Below are 18,469 nucleotides of genomic sequence, written 5' to 3' on the forward strand. Positions count from 1 at the left end.
CAATTGGCCCAACGCTGTCTGTGTTAGGGGAGGGTTTGGCCAGCAGGGATGTCCTTGTCCCATCGTGCACTAGCAACTCCTGTTGCGGGCCGGGCACGTTGACATGGTCGTCAGGTGCACAGTGTTTCCTCCGACACATTGGTGTGGCTGGCTTCTGGGTTATGTGGGCATTGTGTCAAGAAGCAGTACGGCTTGGTTGGGTTGTGTTTTTGGAGGACGCACGGCTCTCGACCTTTGCCTCTCCTGAGTCCGTACAGGCTCTAAGCTTGTAAAATATTTCAAAACAGATTTTATTTTCATTAAATATTATCATTGCCACTGTGACAAAATGTACCAAAACAGCTTTTTAGTACAGTTCATATGGAAATGATCCTGATTTCTTTGGGTGAGGTTTATTGAAAAATGCTACAAAATGTTTATTAGCATGTTTACTTTAAGTCATGTCATTTTGAGTTAGACATGATGTGAATTTAAATAAACTGATTTGCATTTATTCAATCAACATTGTTTAAGTGCTGTAAATATCTTGGGCATGTTTTTCCTTGAATAATAATAATAATAATCTTAGAAACAACATCCTTATAATGGTATGAGAATATTCAGAGATAGATGTAGCCCCTTTAATGGTGTAACTTTACAGCTTCTAAGTAGAAAAGTTTAAACAGAGGATTTGGTCTTTCTGGGTCGTTCACTCTCAAAACATAAGATAAGGCATCTGAATAGTTTTGTCTATTTCAGTGAATTTATAATGCTTCGTATTCATTTTTGCTTGTTGTACCATTCATATTTGTTTTTCCGTGTGTACACTGGCATCCATGAGATGAATAAGGTACATTTTATGTGAAAGGACCCATGAACACCAACATGTGAAGGTCATAGGGGCGGCAGGGTAGCCTAGTGGTTAAAGCGTTGGACTAGTAACCCCCAAGCTGACAAGGTACAAATCTATCGTTCTGCCCCTGAACAAGCAGTTTAACCCACTGTTCCTAGGCCGTCACTGAAAATAAGAATTTGTTCTTAACTGACATGCCTAGTTAAATAAAGGTTAACATTTTTTTTTTGAAATAGGAGGGTGTCAAAAGAAAACTAAGACTCTATATATATTGTTGAACCTTTTTCCCTGTCCTAGAAATTAGTAATAAGCAAGTGCTTTGATTTTCTGGAAAAGGGGGCTTAGAAAACAGCTACCAGAAAAAGACATCAGAATACAATACTGTTGATGTAAAGACCCCTGACAACTAATATCAACACATTTCATTTGGAGAAATGTATCTTCCTTCTGTATGTTTAAGAAACATTGCCTTGTGCCTTGAAATCGTAGTCACAAATCAGTTTGGATAGCACAGTACAGTAAAGAAAAGTAGAGTATAGTTCAGCACAGAGCATACTACAGTTGAGTACACTAGAATGTACTGTACTGATTTCTACTCTACTGTATTGTACTCTACTCTACTGTGCTGTACTGTACTTTGATGTCTAAACTTGTGAAACAAAGACATCTATGATTGGTTCAGATTTAATGTGGTCTTGTTTGGGGACAGAGCTCATTAAACTAATAGCCCGTGTGTAGAATAATATCAAAATATACAAAAGAAGATCTTGCATGTAAACCTTTCTGTACCTATTTAGGATACATCACCTTGAAGAGAATGACATTCCTAACCAGAATTATGCATTACTGTGTCGTACAGATGACAGACCCGTCGAATGGCCCATAACTGTACAAAACATCAACATCTCTCTTCATTTAGATTCAAAACATTCTTACAATTCATTCACTCACATTTGATTATGCCATCCTCATGAATATAATGGTATTGTAGCAAAAATAAAAGCTATTATAGAGAAAATCGTGCAAAATTAACGTGTTTCTGGACAGTCACGAAACAAATGAAAACCATGCATTACTTACATCTCTATGATAAAGTGCATGTTATTAAGATATCCCCCACAGATATCTCACCTAGTCCAATGAGACGGCTTGAGTCATATGATTTAAATGATGCTGGCAACTACTAGATCCCACATAGGGTAGCTACAGTTATCTTTCATTATTTAGACACAGTGAAAAAAATTTTTTTTTAAACCTGAAGTTAAATGCTGATGAAACCCCTCTCCATAGTAAAGTTAAAGAAAAGGGCACTGGTTGTCTTTTCAAAATAGTTTAAGGAGGTGGGGTTGTAGTCACAAGGTGAGTGGGGGGGGTAGCTCCGCCTTTCTCCCCGTGGGTAGGTGAATGCTCCCTCTGAAAAAGCAGAGTCACTCCTTTCCTGAAGCGATGGTCTCTCACGCTGTATATTATCACATTACAGCAGCTGTTCCCAGTCAGGATCCAGAAGGCTACAAAGGAGAAGTTGCACCAGGTGAAGCCCACCACGTTGCCCAGCACAAACACAGCGATGGGGGTGAAGGAAGCAGTGAAGGCAAACGTCAGAATGCTGATCGTCTTGGCAGCCTTGATGTCAGAGAAGGAGGGTCTATGTTGGCAGCCGCCTCCCCCTCCCTCGACCCCCACATTCCCCTCTGACATGAGCTTACGTTTGCGTGTGTAGCGGCGGATACTGGTGAAGGACAGGATGTTGAATATCAGGGTGCCGCCCAGCAGCGTAAAGTCAAACACGGGGAACAGTAGGAGGATGTTGGCGTCAGAGGGCAGAGTGACTCCATCCCACAGGGGGACATAGTTACACATCCGGCTGCACTCACTGTACTCCAGTGTGAAGTTGTTGCTGAGGATGAGGGGGGCTAGGGCCAGAAGGTAACTGCCTGCCCAGGAGAAGAGGATGAGAAACAGGGTGCGTCTCCGTGTCACCAGGTGGTCCTTATGTAGGGGCCATAAGATGGCCACACAGCGCTCTACCGTCATCAGGAAAATAGTACTGATGGAGACAAACGTACAGCCAGCGAAGACTGGACCAATCAGCATGCAGGGCTGCCAGGGTCCCACCAGGCCCCCCATGGAGGGGTCAGTGCCCCCCTGGTACCAGACAGGAGAGGAGCTGGTCACCATCAGAGAGATCTCAGTGTAGACAGAGAAAGGAACCACCAGCACTCCAACCATCATGTCCGCTATGGCCAGAGAGACTGTCAGGAGAGAAAGGTCATTCACAGTTCACACTCAACCACATACGGTACAAATCCCTGTGTCCTAAAAGCTGATTTTACATTCAAGTCCATGGAAAACAAATCTACAGTGCTGCGTGGAAATGGTTTTGTGTCCTTTGAGGCAATGCACAAAGGGATCTCTGATTGTGACTGAACAGCATTGAAGATTGATTTAGTTCTCTGCTAAACAACAAGCACTGACCGTCTTAATTAATCCTGCCAATATAACCAATACAGGGTGGCAGGTGGCCTAGCAGTTAAGAGCATTGGGCCAGTAACTGAAAGGTAAGGTATCTGGTTTGAATCCCTGAGCTGACTTGGTGAAGACTCTGCCGTTGTGCCCTTGAGCAATGCACTTATCCAGAGTGACTTACAGGAGCAATTATGGTTATGAGTATCTGCTAAACTACTAAAAAGTTAAATGTAACTAGCAGGCAACATAAACAAACATGTGACTCTAGAAACAGAACATTAAACCAGAAAGGTGTTTGAATTTAAATTAATTTCACCTTTCAGTGTCAAGAACACCAAAGGTTGTTCTTCTTCCATGTCAGTGAATATATTGCACCCATGTGTGTAAACATAAGCAACTGACATGTGACTACCATTCTCTCCTATCATAAATCAACAGCATTTCTAGAGAGTAAATGAGCTCATTCTGAATGAACAAGTCTGAATCAGTGAGTTTTTTTTTTTTTTTTTTTTACCTTTGAGGTATCCCTGTGGTGTACGGACCTGTCTTGTCTGCATGAAGACGGTGAGCGTGACCACATTGCCCACCACTATGGCGAAGGCCAGACTGACCATAAACACCACGGCCAGGGTACGGTTCAGCAGGCCACAGCAGCAGAAGGTGCAGAAGGGGGCCAGAGACTTGCCTGACCCCGGCACAACCAGGGCAGCTGCTGTCAGGTTGGGGCACACAATCGCCTGTGTGCCCCATGGAACACTCAGGTTGGCCAGGAGGTCAGTCATGGTAGTCTGGACGAGGCCCAGGACAAACCTCACTACTAGGAGAACTTTGTGCTCCTGGTGCCCATGTGCTGGACTGAGAGATGCTCCTGGAGAAACAAGCAGGAACATCATAAACCAAGGTAAACCATCAAACCTGTCCAAAGGAAAACTACAAACACTGCTATGTAACACGTAATACAAAGTTGATTTGCATGATAACACTCATATCACCTACTGTGCTTTCTACCTATATGTTTCCTAAAATGACTTACAGGTAACTGCCAAAATAAACGAAACACTTGAGTAAATGAGGAATACAAAGTTTATTGAAAGCAGATGCTTCCGAAAACGGTTTGTGTGCGTCTCAGTCACAAGATGTCAACCCAATTAAACACTTATGGAAGATTCTGGAGCAGCGCCTGAGACAGCGTTTTCTACCACCATCAACAAAACAGCAACTTATGGAATTTCTTGTGGAAGACTGGTGTCGCAACCCTTCTATAGAGTTCCAGACACTTGTAGAATCTATGCCAAGGCACATTGAAGCTGTTCTGGAGGCTCGGTGGCGGCCCTATTGAGACGCTTTATGTTGGTGTTTCCTTTATTTTGGCAGTTACCTATACAGTATGTTCTGCAGATGGGCACTACTAACGACACCTCACAAATCCCCATCAACGGACAAACTCTATCATTACACAACAAAGAAATTTGCTTGCCTTTGAGGTGTTGAATATACTGCAAAATGGGCAATCATGATGTATTCAAAGGAAACTACATGTACTATATACTTCCTAAATCATTGTAAGTACACAGTGTACCCCACAGGTTTATGTATGGTGTTTATTTTTTATAGTACTTCTGATTCATTACTGCATTGTTGGGAAAGAGCAGGCAAGAACACCATTTCACTGTGCTTGTGTACGTGACAATAGAAACTTTGTTGCACTGTACTGTAAATTTGTCATAGGCACATCATATTCAATGCACATCACAATGCTTGATTAGGGAATTTGTGAGATCTGCTGTTTTGTTTCACTGCCATATACAATCAGGGCCAAAATTATTGGCACCCTTAATAAAAATGAGAAAAAAAAGACTAAAATAACAGCCTGGCCTCAAAGACTAGACGTAACATAGTAAATGTAAATTTGTGACACTCAAATGAGTACAGTATGTTATGTTATGTTATGTTCACTGGCGTAGCGCAGTTTCTCTGGACCCCCAGCAAAGTCGGAGTTGCCCACTTTCAGATTATGTGGTGCTAGTGCTTCTAGTAGCCTGTAGCTTTGCCTGAATGGATGCATGTTTATTTTTATTTGGTCCTCATTTTCTCATGTTAAGTCTAACGTTTATGTTTCATGAAGCTATAGGCCTACGGTGTCGCAATGCTGCTATTTCGAATGCTGGCTGGCGGCAATAATGTATTTACTTGTTCAGTAATTAAAGTGGAAAATTCAAACATTTCAGATTGTAAAATAAATGTGATGCAACAGCATACTAAATCAGTACCCAAAATATATTTTTTAGAATATACAACTTTCCTGTAGGACTATAGCCTACCAGCCATCATTGCACTCTCTCGCAGTATGGATATAAAGTTTGTGCTCCATAAAACCAGTCTATTAATGCCAAATAATCAGTCCACTGTCAAAACAATAGCTTACTAGGGCTTGTTTCATTATGCAGACAATGCAGTCAAGCCTACTAGCATATCTATAGCTATATACAGTATTTAGCTGGTAGTCCATTTATATTACACATTGGAACTCGGGGCTAGCTGTCGTGGGCTATCAGTCTCATCACTCATAGGCTTTTACCAGTGTACACAGAAGGGGGGGGGGTCACTCATGAGCGCTGCTGGGTCACTGGCAGTCATCAGCTTGGTTTTCTGGGAGAAGAGGAGGACTGGTACTCTCTAGAGGAACTGTCACTATTCTTGAGAGGAGGAAGAAAGGAAAGCAAGGCCACTGTCATTGCCAGGCCCGGGCAGTGAGATCTCTGTGGGGACTGGGAAGCTTTAGTGTTAGCTGCCGCATGACTAGGTCTACTAGCTTCCACCTGCGATTGTGTTTCGTCAGTCGAGGACGAGGTGGTAGCTTTGCTGACGTGGTTATTGTCTGTAATGTGGCACGAGCTTGATCAGATAAAGCTTTTTTTTGTGGAGTTTTTGTTCACCACTTGATCTTGCCTTTTGTTTAACCATCTTGAACAACTCACTCACTGATTCACCTAACTGTCACTGAGAAATAGGCTAATTAGATGCATGAAAACGATATTGTCTGACTCAGCTACTACGCATGTTTGTTGGACAACACGAACGCTTCGCTCGCTACATGTGAAAATTAAAAGTATGGTTACTCTTTTTACTTTGCAACTACTTACTACTTTTTTTTAGCTATTTTGCAACTACTTAGCATGTTAGCTAACCCTTCTCTAACCACTATCCCAGGGGTTCTCAAACTTTTTTGTATTAGCAAATCCATCACTGACCCCCTCATAATCAGAACACAACTCGAGTGAGAAAAAAAATATCATTAAGGAGTTTTACCATGATTTTGTGTGCAAGGCCGGACAAACCAAGTCTCGGGCCCTGGGAAGGAACATTTTAAAGGTCTTCCTCTTGGAGAAAAAAAAGCTAATATCCTGCAGTTCATCACGTTGTCATGAGGCAGAGAGAAAACGACTGTGTAACGAAGACGCTGTGAGTCAAGAAGCAGGTGAAACGTTTAATAATAATAATAATAGTGAAATAAATAAAAAGTAAATCATGGTACCAATAAATGCTTCTAATACACCAGATGTATGTCCTTGAACCAATTATGTTTAAATCACATTTAAAAAGCATTTTTGAAAAGGTCTGAGATACAAGTTTGAGGTGGCTTTTTAAAAGTATTTTGTCTCCAATTAATGTGTCGGCCAGAAATACGAGTATAGTCAAAATTATTTGGGTATGAGTTAACAGAACATCAACTTTTAAAAGTTAAATTTTCACTGAACAATTTCTTTAAATTACAGTGCATTTATGTAAAAAAAATATAGTATTGAAGTATTGAGATTAAAAATGTGTAATAGGTAGAGTACTGTGGATACCAATAGGCCCATGTTGCCCAAGGTTTAATAACATAAATTGTAGATTAATAATATTACATTGTATTACACCCTCTAAACTTCCACGGATCCCCTGGGCAAAATGTGTTTTTTCAGTTGTTGGATCCCCCCGCCCCCTTTTGCCCTTGGAACAGCCTCAATGCGTTGGAGGATGGACTCTACAAGGTGTCAAAAGCTTTCCAAAAGGGTGCTGGCCATGTTTACTCAAATGCTTCCCACAGTTGTGTCAAGTTGGCTGGATGTCCTTTTGTCCTGCCCATTCACCCTCCGAAAGGCACACATACACAATACATGTCTCGATTGTCTCAAGGCTTAAACATCCTTCTTTAACCTGTCTCCTCTCTTTCATCTACATGGATGGAAGTGGATTTAACAGGTGACATCAATATGGGATAATATCTTTCTCCTGAATCCCCTGTTTTCAATACAGGTATAACGACACAGCTTTTTTTGGAAAATGTTTTAGAAGGTTGGAGAACACATTGGGAGGCATCTTGAAACTTTGCCGCAAGTGGATCTTTTAGCAGGACAATAACCCCAAAGCACACATCAAACCCCACAAAGAAATGGTTAATTGACCACAAAATAAACATTTTGAAATGGCCGTCTCAGGATTTGATCCCCATTGAAAACCTGTGGTCCTTCTAAATCTTGTTATTGCGTAACATTTTTATGCTTGTCTTTGAGTCCAAGAGTACTCAATATTCAGAACCATATTTTGGTTTCAGATGACAAATAAATGCCGTTCAATCTCCTAGATAATATCCACATGACTGGTGTGCATGAAGATGTCAAGAGAGACAGATATCTAGCAAGAAAAAGGCGATTGGAGGGAACACTGACAGATCAGCGCAACAAGACCATGGATTTCTACACTGACTGCAGTGAGCAGAAAGCAAGAAAACAGTAAAAAAAGTGAATGTGGAAATGTGTAAAAGAACAATTGTGAATCCGACTGAGTGAAAACAACTCACAATTCTCCTACATGTACAGTCCTAGTTATCATTGCCCAAAACTAAGGGAATCATTTCAAACATCTCACATATTTTTGCTTATTGTGTCCATTGACTAGAATTCATATATATTTGGGTTAAAAGACCAATTCAGTGGGAAAACAACAAATGGGGTAAAAATAGCCCAGTTAATATTGACTGCAGCTGCAGCTCCTCAGGCAGCAGCGCTCCCACTTCATCTTACGTTCGGGACACAGATCAAGGGTTCTCCAGGGACTGACAGTATTCTTCAAACTAATTACATCTAGTTTATTTGGGGCGTCAGGTAGCCTAGTGGTTAGCGCGTTGGGCCAGTAACCGAAAGGTTGCTGGATCGAATCCCTGAGCTGACAAGGTAAAAATCTATTATTCTGCCCTGCAGTTAACCCACTGTTCCCTGGTAAATAAGAATTTGTTCTTAACTGACTTGCCTAGTCAAAATAAAAGGTTAAATTGACAGCACCTTGTCTCTACAAACCAGAGTGCATTTGTGCAATTAACATCGAGGATGAGTGCCATGAGAACTATCAGTATGTCCCAGCAGGACCAGCCTAAGTGACACACCTCACATGTTTAAGATAATGCACACAAAATAATGGAGCCCTTAACCTTCACGACACATTCAAAGGTTTTTTCTCTCTCCATGCAATCTTCAAACACAGACGTATGTGTGTGTGCAACAGGCCGAATGAAGCTAATGAATCCAACATGGACAGAGAGGCTGCATTGTTTTGTTCATTATGGACCATGCCTATAGACCAATCACCATGACTAAATAGCTCAACTAAGAGTAGCAATTTACTCTTCAGGCCATAATGGGAGGTGGAAGCTCAACTTGCAATATTTAACGCTCTTATATAATGACACATAACCAGTGGTGTAAAGTACTCAAGTAAAAATACTTAAAAGTTCTACTTAAGTCATTTGAGGTATCTGTACTTTACTATTTATATTTGACAATTTTTACTTCTACTTCGCTAAAATAATGTACTTTTTACTCCATACATTTTCCCTAACACCCAGAAGTACTTGTTACGTTTTGAATGCTTAGCAAGACAGGAAAAAGGTCAAATTCACACACTTATCAAGAGAACATCCCTGGTCATCCCTTCTGCCTCTGGCAGACTCACTAAACACAAATGCCTTGTTTTTAAATTATGTTCGAGTGTTGGAGTGTGCCCCTGGCTATCTGTAAAAAAAAAAAACATTAAAAAAAATGTGCTGTCTGGCTTGCTTAATATAAGGAATGTGAAATGATTTATACTTGTACTTTTAATACTTCAGTATATTTTAACAATTACATTTACTTTTGATATTTAAAACCAAATACTTTTAGACTTTTACTTTCCCTTTTACTTGAGTAATTTTCTATTAAAAAAAGGTATTTTTACTTTTACATTTACTTACTTTTCCCACTACTGCACATAACTGAGATTTATAGCCGGTAAGATCCCTGAGTGGACCAAATCAAAATGGTGGGGATAGAGAAAATCTGATTACAGCTATTATTACAAATTAAACTGAGCCTTACACTGAGCATTCCATCTCAATTATATGAGGATTAAGCATGGCTAAGACTTGAAATAAAAATGCTGAACGAAAGAACAGAAGCATTTTGTTTGATGGCATACAGATTTATATTTTGAGCTTTGGGGAGGTACAAGATCTGTACCCTTGTTAACCGTCTGGTTGTAACTAGTGGAGATGACAGGCGGAAATGTCCCCTGTGTGCCCATAGCAATGCCTGAGGCTGTGGGGGACACTGTCACAACAAATACACAACTGATCCTCACAGCAAGACATGACTTCATCCACACAATCTTTTAGTTTTACAACAAAACAAAAATCTCACAAACTCCAAACCAATGCAAATGACAAAGGAGAAGCAGTATAACAATAGACGAACAAATGTCCTTGATACAAATTAAAATGGATATACAGGCGTCTGTGCAAAGTGAAATGCCTAAGTGGTAGGCAGAAGTGTGTGGTGAACCTATGAGGAGCAGTGGTAGCGAGCTGGGAAAGGAGGGCTGACTGACCACGGGGCTGATCACGTGTTTGTCATGCATGCATTGGATGTATATTTGTTTGTGTGGCGGTCTCCTTGGGTGAGAGGCAAGGCGTGGAGAAGGCTGTTGGATTAGGGGCTAGGTCAGGGCTCCCACCCTGGAGCAGGAATAATGGACTGGCCATCTCTACTCGATGTCCCCCCACGCCAGGGCTGTCTTTACTGTCATGGCCTAGCTGTACTAGAACACAGCAGTGACTCATTCATCTCTCTCTCTCACACTCCCTCTCCTCCTTTCTTACCCTTCTCCAAAGTCCACCCAATCTATGAAGACTCCCCATACTGCATATCTCTTCCCAGCCTTCCCTTTCCACACCTTCTCTCATCTACCTCTTACTTTCTCTATCAATCCATTTTATTTTGCTGTTACAGGATGTGTGCAGAGCATTGTGAAAAGCACTTTATTCCTGAATCTAGCCATCCGTTGATCTATAGGTGACTCCTCGCTTCCGCTGTTGATCTTTGTAGTGTTTGTTAATCATGTACAGTAGTCTCATTGTTCTACTCCCTGTCAATATACTGTGGTCTCAATCACACTCATCTAACGAACAGGCACCCCCACCCAGAGCACGTTATTCCATCAACTGTCCTGCTGTCTACAGCTCTAGGGAGAGACAGCAGCACAGGACTTAATGAACAAAGGCAACACATACTGTGAGTGTGACTGTATCTGTGTGTACGGTATGAGAGAGGGGAAAGAAGAGCGATACAGTACGTCATTGTTCTCTACACTCAATTATAAAAGTTCACTTTCCAAAGCACATCTTTGTTTTTTTTGTTATTTACCTAGAAGCCATATCAAATATATCCCAGATTATAAGTAAATGCATAGTAGCAGCTCATTACCACAGTTGAACTAAACAACACAGCCTCTGTCGACAGATCATATGGCTTCAGACAGAAGCTGTTGATTTTTAAAATATTTTTTTTACCGCAAACATAACATACAGTCTGCAAGCGCATGAAATATACATAACTCAGCATCTGGTAGATATTCAGTTTTCCCGATTATAAACAGATAGAAATGCCATGCACCACAAGTGATTAATTTCAATAAAAAGGCTTACTTCAAGTCCAGCAAACCAAACACTATCATTTCAGTACAACATGCAGTTGAACACACGAACAGTATATAAACAATCAGGAGAATCTCACCTGCATTGTCACTGCACTTGTTAAAAGTCCACCTTTAGTGCCTGCAATATTGTGGAGAAGTATATGGTCCAATGGTCATTGATGCCCTTTTCGGAGTAAATCCGTCTGAAAGGAGACAGGAAATGTATAGTCCTTGTATCACGCTGCCTCCACAGAATTCGTACACCTAAAGTAGACAGAGAAGCACTGCGTCACTGTACAGTCTTTCTTGCATTCTTTATTTACTTCAGCCTTCTCCATCTCTGTCTGTGTCTCTCTCACCCTCTTTTGTTTTCTCTCTCTCTCTCTCTCTCTCTGGTAGTCTCTAAGTCTCTCTCACATGAGCACGCTTTCTCGCTCTTCCACAATTGCAGCTGCAAGCCACAGTCCACACACAGCAGCTTCTCTCTCAGTCTCTTTCCCCCTCAGTCTCTTTCCCCCACACTCTCCCTCCCACATCCCCTCCTCCTTCCGTCTCTCACAACTCCAAGCGACTTATATGCCTTATGTCTCGTGTGCTCTCTACACTCATATAAAAAAGGTGCTATCTGTCCCCATAAGAGAACCATTTGACTAACCCTTTTTGGTTCTAAGTAGAACCCTTTTGGATCCTGATAGAAATGTTTCGGGTTCCACGTAGAACCATTTCCACAGAGGGTTCTACGTGGAACTAGTACTGAGCGATAAGTGTTTTTTGAGGTCAATTCGGATTCGGTTTCGGTTCGCAATTTTTTTTTTTTTTATGTTTTTTAAATTTTGTTTACGATAATTTTTTAAACATTAACTGCATTATGAAATAATGGCATTCAAATGATTTTAGAGCTTTTTCATGGACATTCTGAAGCCAACAACAGTGAACATTCACATTTTTTTCTGTCAGGTCCACATTTGGTAGACATCAATAGAAAAATAGGAGATTACTATGAAATATTACAATATTTCAGTTGTGTATATTACTTAGTTTTTATTTGATGGCTTTATTATTTTTAATTCCTTAAAGTCATCCTCTCATCTCTGCTCAGGTAGTAGCAGCTAGCCAGACAACGTTATCTCTGTTCTCCCCATATTGTACTGTCCAGCTTGGAAAGCCTGCCTAAGTATGTTGCAGAGCTGTCTGACAAAATTATTTGACTTGCTCTTCAAAGTAGATAACCAACCTGGACTGGGGGGGTAGATGTAACTTAGTAAACTAAATCTGGGACATTCCAATTATACTGAACAAAAATATAAATGCAACGTGCAACAATTTCAAAGATTTTACTGAGTTAAAGTTCATATATGGAAATCAGTCAATTTAAATACATTCATTAGACCCTAATCTATGGATTTCACATGACTGGGAACACAGATATGCATCTGTTGGTCACAGATACATAAAACAACATTGGCCTCATTATGGGCCTCAGAATCTCGTCACGGTATTTATGAGCATTCAAATTGCCATCGATAAAATTGTGTTCGCTGTCTGTATTTTATGCCTACCCATATCATAACCCCACGGCACCATGGGGCACTATGTTCACAACGTTGACATCAGCAAACCGCTCGCCCACACAACGCCTTACATGTGGTCTGTGGTTGAGAGGCCGGTTGGTCGTACTGCCAAATCCTTTAAAACAACATTGGAGGCGGCTTCTGGTAGAGAAATTAACATTAAATTATCTGGCAACAGCTTTGGTGGACATTCTTGCAGTCAGCATGCCAATTGCACGCTCCCTCAAAACTTGAGACATCTGTGGCATTTTGTTGTGTGACAAAACTGCACATTTTAGAGTGGCCTTTTATTGTCCCCAGCACAAGGTGCACCTGTGTAATGATCATGCCGTTTATTCAGCTTTTTGATGTGCCCCACCTGTCAGGTTGATGGATTATCTTGGCAAAAGAGAAATGCTCACTAACAAGGATGTATACAAAATGTGAGAGAAATAAGCTTTTTGTGCGTATGGAACATTTCTGGGATATTTTATTTCAGCTCATGAAACATGGGACCAACACTTTACATGTTGAGTTTATATTTTTGTTCAATGTAGTATGATGTTACGAATTACAATTCGTATGATATGTTGCTAATTGCAATTTGTACAATATGTCATGAATTGCAAATAATACAATATGTATTTGAATTAGCAAAACTCCAAATTTGTTGTGGCTAACGTTAGCTAGGTGGCTAACACTAACATTAACTATGTGGCTAACGTTAGCTAAGCTAGAGGATAGGGTTAGGGGTTAAGGTTAGGAGTTTGGTTAAAGGGATAAGGTTAGGGGAAGGTTTAGCTTACTACTAAAAAGTAGTTGCTACTTAGCTAAAATGTTACATTTGTACATGATGAGATTCAAATACGCAACCTTTGGGTTGCTAGACCCATCCACCCCGACCAACCACCTAACTTTTGTTTTTGCCATAATTAACTTTCTGTCTTATGTAACCATACCAAATATTTTTTATATTTTTTATATTTTTCACCTTTATTTAACCAGGTAGGCTAGTTGAGAACAAGTTCTCATTTGCAACTGCGACCTGGCCAAGATAAAGCATAGCAGTGTGAACAGACACCACAGAGTTACACATGGAGTAAACAGTTAACAAGTCAATAACACAGTAGAAAAAAAGGGGAGTCTATATACAATGTGTGCAAAAGGCATGAGGAGGTAGGCGAATAATTACAATTTTGCAGATTAACGCTGGAGTGATAAATGATCAGATGGTCATGTACAGGTAGAGATATTGGTGTGCAAAAGAGCAGAAAAGTAAATAAATAAAAACAGTTTGGGGATGAGGTAGGTGAAAATGGGTGGGCTATTTACCATTAAACTATGTACAGCTGCAGCGATCGGTTAGCTGCTCAGATAGCTGATGTTTGAAGTTGGTGAGGGAGATGAAAGTCTCCAACTTCAGAGTTTTTTGCAATTCGTTCCAGTCACAGGCAGCAGAGTACTGGAACGAAAGGCGGCCAAATGAGGTGTTGGCTTTAGGGATGATTAGTGAGATACACCTGCTGGAGCGCGTGCTACAGATGGGTGTTGCCATCGTGACCAGTGAACTGAGATAAGGCGGAGCTTTACCTAGCATGGACTTGTAGATGACCTGGAGCCAGTGGGTCTGGCGACGAATATGTAGCGAGGGCCAGCCGACTAGAGCATACAAGTCGCAGCGGTGGGTGGTATAAGGTGCTTTAGTGACAAAACGGATGGCACTGTGATAAACTGCATCCAGTTTGCTGAGTAGAGTTTTGGAAGCAATTTTGCAGATGACATCGCCGAAGTCGAGGATCGGTAGGATAGTCAGTTTTACTAGGGTAAGCTTGGCGGCGTGAGTGAAGGAGGCTTTGTTGCGGAATAGAAAGCCGACTCTTGATTTGATTTTCGATTGGAGATGTTTGATATGAGTCTGGAAGGAGAGTTTGCAGTCTAGCCAGACACCTAGGTACTTATAGATGTCCACATATTCAAGGTCGGAACCATCCAGGGTGGTGATGCTAGTCGGGCATGCGGGTGCAGGCAGCGATCGGTTGAAAAGCATGCATATGGTTTTACTAGCGTTTAAGAGCAGTTGGAGGCGACGGAAGGAGTGTTGTATGGCATTGAAGCTCGTTTGGAGGTTAGATAGCACAGTGTCCAATGACGGGCCGAAAGTATATAGAATGGTGTCGTCTGCGTAGAGGTGGATCAGGGAATCGCCCGCAGCAAGAGCAACATCATTGATATATACAGAGAAAAGAGTTGGCCCGAGAATTGAACCCTGTGGCACCCCCATAGAGATTGCCAGAGGACCGGACAGCATGCCCTCCAATTTGACACACTGAACTCTGTCGGCAAAGTAATTGGTGAACCAGGCAAGGCAGTCATCCGAAAAACTGAGGCTACTGAGTTTGCCGATAAGAATATGGTGATTGACAGAGTCGAAAGCCTTGGCAAGGTCGATGAAGACGGCTGCACAGTACTGTCTTTTATCGATGGCGGTTATGATATCGTTTAGTACCTTGAGTGTGGCTGAGGTGCACCCGTGACCGGCTCGGAAACCAGATTGCACAGCGGAGAAGGTACGGTGGGATTCGAGATGGTCAGTGACCTGTTTGTTGACTTGGCTTTCGAAGACCTTAGATAGGCAGGGCAGGATGGATATAGGTCTGTAACAGTTTGGGTCCAGGGTGTCTCCCCCTTTGAAGAGGGGGATGACTGCGGCAGCTTTCCAATCCTTGGGGATCTCAGACGATATGAAAGAGAGGTTGAACAGGCTGGTAATAGGGGTTGCGACAATGGCGGCGGATAGTTTCAGAAATAGAGGATCCAGATTGTCAAGCCCAGCTGATTTATACGGGTCCAGGTTTTGCAGCTCTTTCAGAACATCTGCTATCTGGATTTGGGTAAAGGAGAACCTGGAGAGGCTTGGGCGAGGAGCTGCGGGGGGGGGGTGCGGAGCTGTTGGGCGAGGTTGGAGTAGCCAGGCGGAAGGCATGGCCAGCCGTTGAGAAATGCTTGTTGAAGTTTTCAATAATCATGGATTTATCGGTGGTGACCGTGTTACCTAGCCTCAGTGCAGTGGGCAGCTGGGAGGAGGTGCTTTTGTTCTCCATGGACGTCACAGTGTCCCAGAACATTTTGGAGTTGGAGCTACAGGATGCAAACTTCTGCCTGAAGAACCTGGCCTTAGCTTTCCTGACTGACTGCGTGTATTGGTTCCTGACTTCCCTGAACAGTTGCATATCGCGGGGACTATTCGATGCTATTGCAGTCCGCCACAGGATGTTTTTGTGCTGGTCGAGGGCAGTCAGGTCTGGAGTGAACCAAGGGCTGTATCTGTTCTTAGTTCTGCATTTTTTTGAACGGAGCATGCTTATCTAAAATGGTGAGGAAGTTACTTTTAAAGAATGACCAGGCATCCTCAACTGACGGGATGAGGTCAATGTCCTTCCAGGATACCCGGGCCAGGTCGATTAGAAAGGCCTGCTCACAGAAGTGTTTTAACACATCTATCTATGTTACGTCTAGTCTATGAGACCAGGCTGAGAGTACTAGCCAAAAATACAAAGAACCTTACATTTTAAAGAGAGAACATAAAATGACATCATCAGTTTCTCACACTCTCTCCGATCTCCACAATAGCACAGTGTTTTCAGGTCCGGAGATGTCTTCTACTCCCCTCATAAACCAGACATTCCAATCTGTCTAAAATATATCTTCTCCTCCACTAATGGAATATCAAGGACCATTCTTATCTGTCAGAAAAGATACATCCTTCCTCTCCCTTAAACTTCCCGCAAGGTACAGACAATTAAATTGTTTTACTCACATTTTCAGTAACAGCTTAACCAAGAGCCCATACATTTATACCATAACCTAATAGTATTAGAATAAATGGTTCTAATTGAAATGTATACATTATTAATCATTTCAACTATAATTTCCTCCAACAAAAATGTACTCAATTGTCATACTTGAGTAAAAGTAAAGATACCTTAATAGAAAATGACTAAAGTGAAAGTCACCCAGTAAAATACGACTTCAGTAATTAGATTTTAATTTTACTAGGAAAGTCAGTTAAGAACAAATATTTATTATTTACAATGACTGCCTACCCTGGTCAAAACCGGACGACGCTGGGTCAATTATGTTCCACCCTATGGGACTCTCAATTACGGCCGGATGTGATACAGCCTGGATTCAAACCAGGGACTGTAGTGACACTTCTTGCACTGAGATGCAGTGCCTTAGACCGCTGCGCCACTCGGGAGTAAACATCTAAGAGTATTTGGTTTTAAATATACTTAAGTATCAAAAATAAATGGAATTGCTAAAGTAAAAATAATTTCAAATTACTTATATTAAGCAAACCGGATTGCACAATGTTCCTGTTTATTTGATTTTATTGTGGATAGCCAGGGGCACACTCCCAACACTCAGACAATGCATCTGCCCCACCTGCCCTGAATGACGGGTTGCCACTGGCTAGTACACATGATTAAATTACTTTGGATATGATCTAGAATATTTGTATTTGTCAAATGGCAGTTGAGCATCGTGTCACCAGAATAAGACCCTCGATATTTATTGGAAAGGAGCACCAAGCTCACCACCGTGCACTTTCAACACTGTGAAATTCATCATAATATATTTCATCTGTTGCCTAATAAACTGCATGGTTTCCTGAGTCGTAGTGGGAGGGCCACACAAAATATAATCGCGTGACAAGTTTACTTCGATATGATGGAAATTACATAAATATTTGAGCATAAAGGCGTTTCTACCGCCATTTCTCCCATAATTAATTTTAAGGACACAAAACTATCCCACCATGTCGAACGAACAAATTAAAAACGGTGTATGAAAACGTGGTTAATGTAGTTAATTCCGACATTTCTGCGCTGAACTCGGTTGAATATTTCGTTAATGAAAACTACAACTCCCTTCAGCCCACTGTCCCACAAAGTTCTTGACTTGATTTCTCTTGTGAATGATTTGATTTCTCTCTAGAGAAACGACGCGTTGGGATCACAAAAATAACGAACTAAATGGAATTCAAGTCGTTGAACCGACATCGGTCAATTAGTTGTTGAATAACCCGAGAAAAAAACGAAATGTCGGTTAATCGCTCAGCACTTCCCATCTCTCCATCACTCACTCCAGTGCTTAATTTTAGCCGGATCCTACCGGAACAGGACCTGGCACCTCTCCGTCTTGGACAGTTTCGTTTTGGCCTGATCCGGTACCTCCACCTCCGCGCAAACGGTTGAAATACATTTGCCAAAGTTATAGTTACTTCTGTCTGTTCAGAAATAAATGAAATAATTCAGAATAGCCTTCTACACCGTAAATATCTTATTTAAAAAATAGCCTAGCTGTGGAGTGTAGCCCAATGATAAGGCATAGCCGACAGCCGGGAACGTGCAACAAATCTGTCCGCGAACAAACATTTGCAGACAAAATTGTCCTTTCCCAATATTTCAAATAGTCTACAATCGTGGGAAAACACAGGTTGGAAAGCAAATGGCTCCTGCTGAAAATATAATTCACTAATCTGTCAGCTGTAGGCTACCAAAATATTTGATCAACTTGTCTTCCAAAAATTGTTTTATAAAGTATGAGAGAAAGTGGGAGAGGCTTTTGACAC

The 18,469-nt window shown here is 41.4% G+C and overlaps 1 protein-coding gene across 5 annotated transcripts; it reads right to left on the bottom strand.

Moving 5' to 3' along the window:
- Positions 1–376: 376 nt before the first annotated feature.
- On the bottom strand, positions 377–18,080 carry LOC124033141 (trace amine-associated receptor 13c-like). Of its 5 annotated transcripts, none has more exons than XM_046345095.1 (4): positions 18,010–18,080; positions 11,383–11,548; positions 3,813–4,166; positions 377–3,084 (listed from the first exon to the last, which is right to left on the bottom strand). In XM_046345095.1, the coding sequence occupies exons 3-4, from the start codon at positions 4,078–4,080 to the stop codon at positions 2,165–2,167; spliced, it is 1,188 nt and encodes a 395-aa protein (XP_046201051.1). In that variant the 5' UTR covers positions 4,081–4,166; positions 11,383–11,548; positions 18,010–18,080; the 3' UTR covers positions 377–2,164. The 5 variants fall into 5 exon arrangements, with proteins under 5 accessions (XP_046201051.1, XP_046201050.1, XP_046201048.1 ...); XM_046345094.1 differs by lacking the exon at positions 18,010–18,080 and adding an exon at positions 11,940–12,045; XM_046345092.1 differs by lacking the exon at positions 18,010–18,080 and adding an exon at positions 11,644–11,794.
- Between the last annotated feature and the right edge of the window lie 389 nt (positions 18,081–18,469).

This window comes from Oncorhynchus gorbuscha, linkage group LG04 (assembly GCF_021184085.1).
Source record: "Oncorhynchus gorbuscha isolate QuinsamMale2020 ecotype Even-year linkage group LG04, OgorEven_v1.0, whole genome shotgun sequence".
Lineage (NCBI taxonomy): Eukaryota > Metazoa > Chordata > Actinopteri > Salmoniformes > Salmonidae > Oncorhynchus > Oncorhynchus gorbuscha.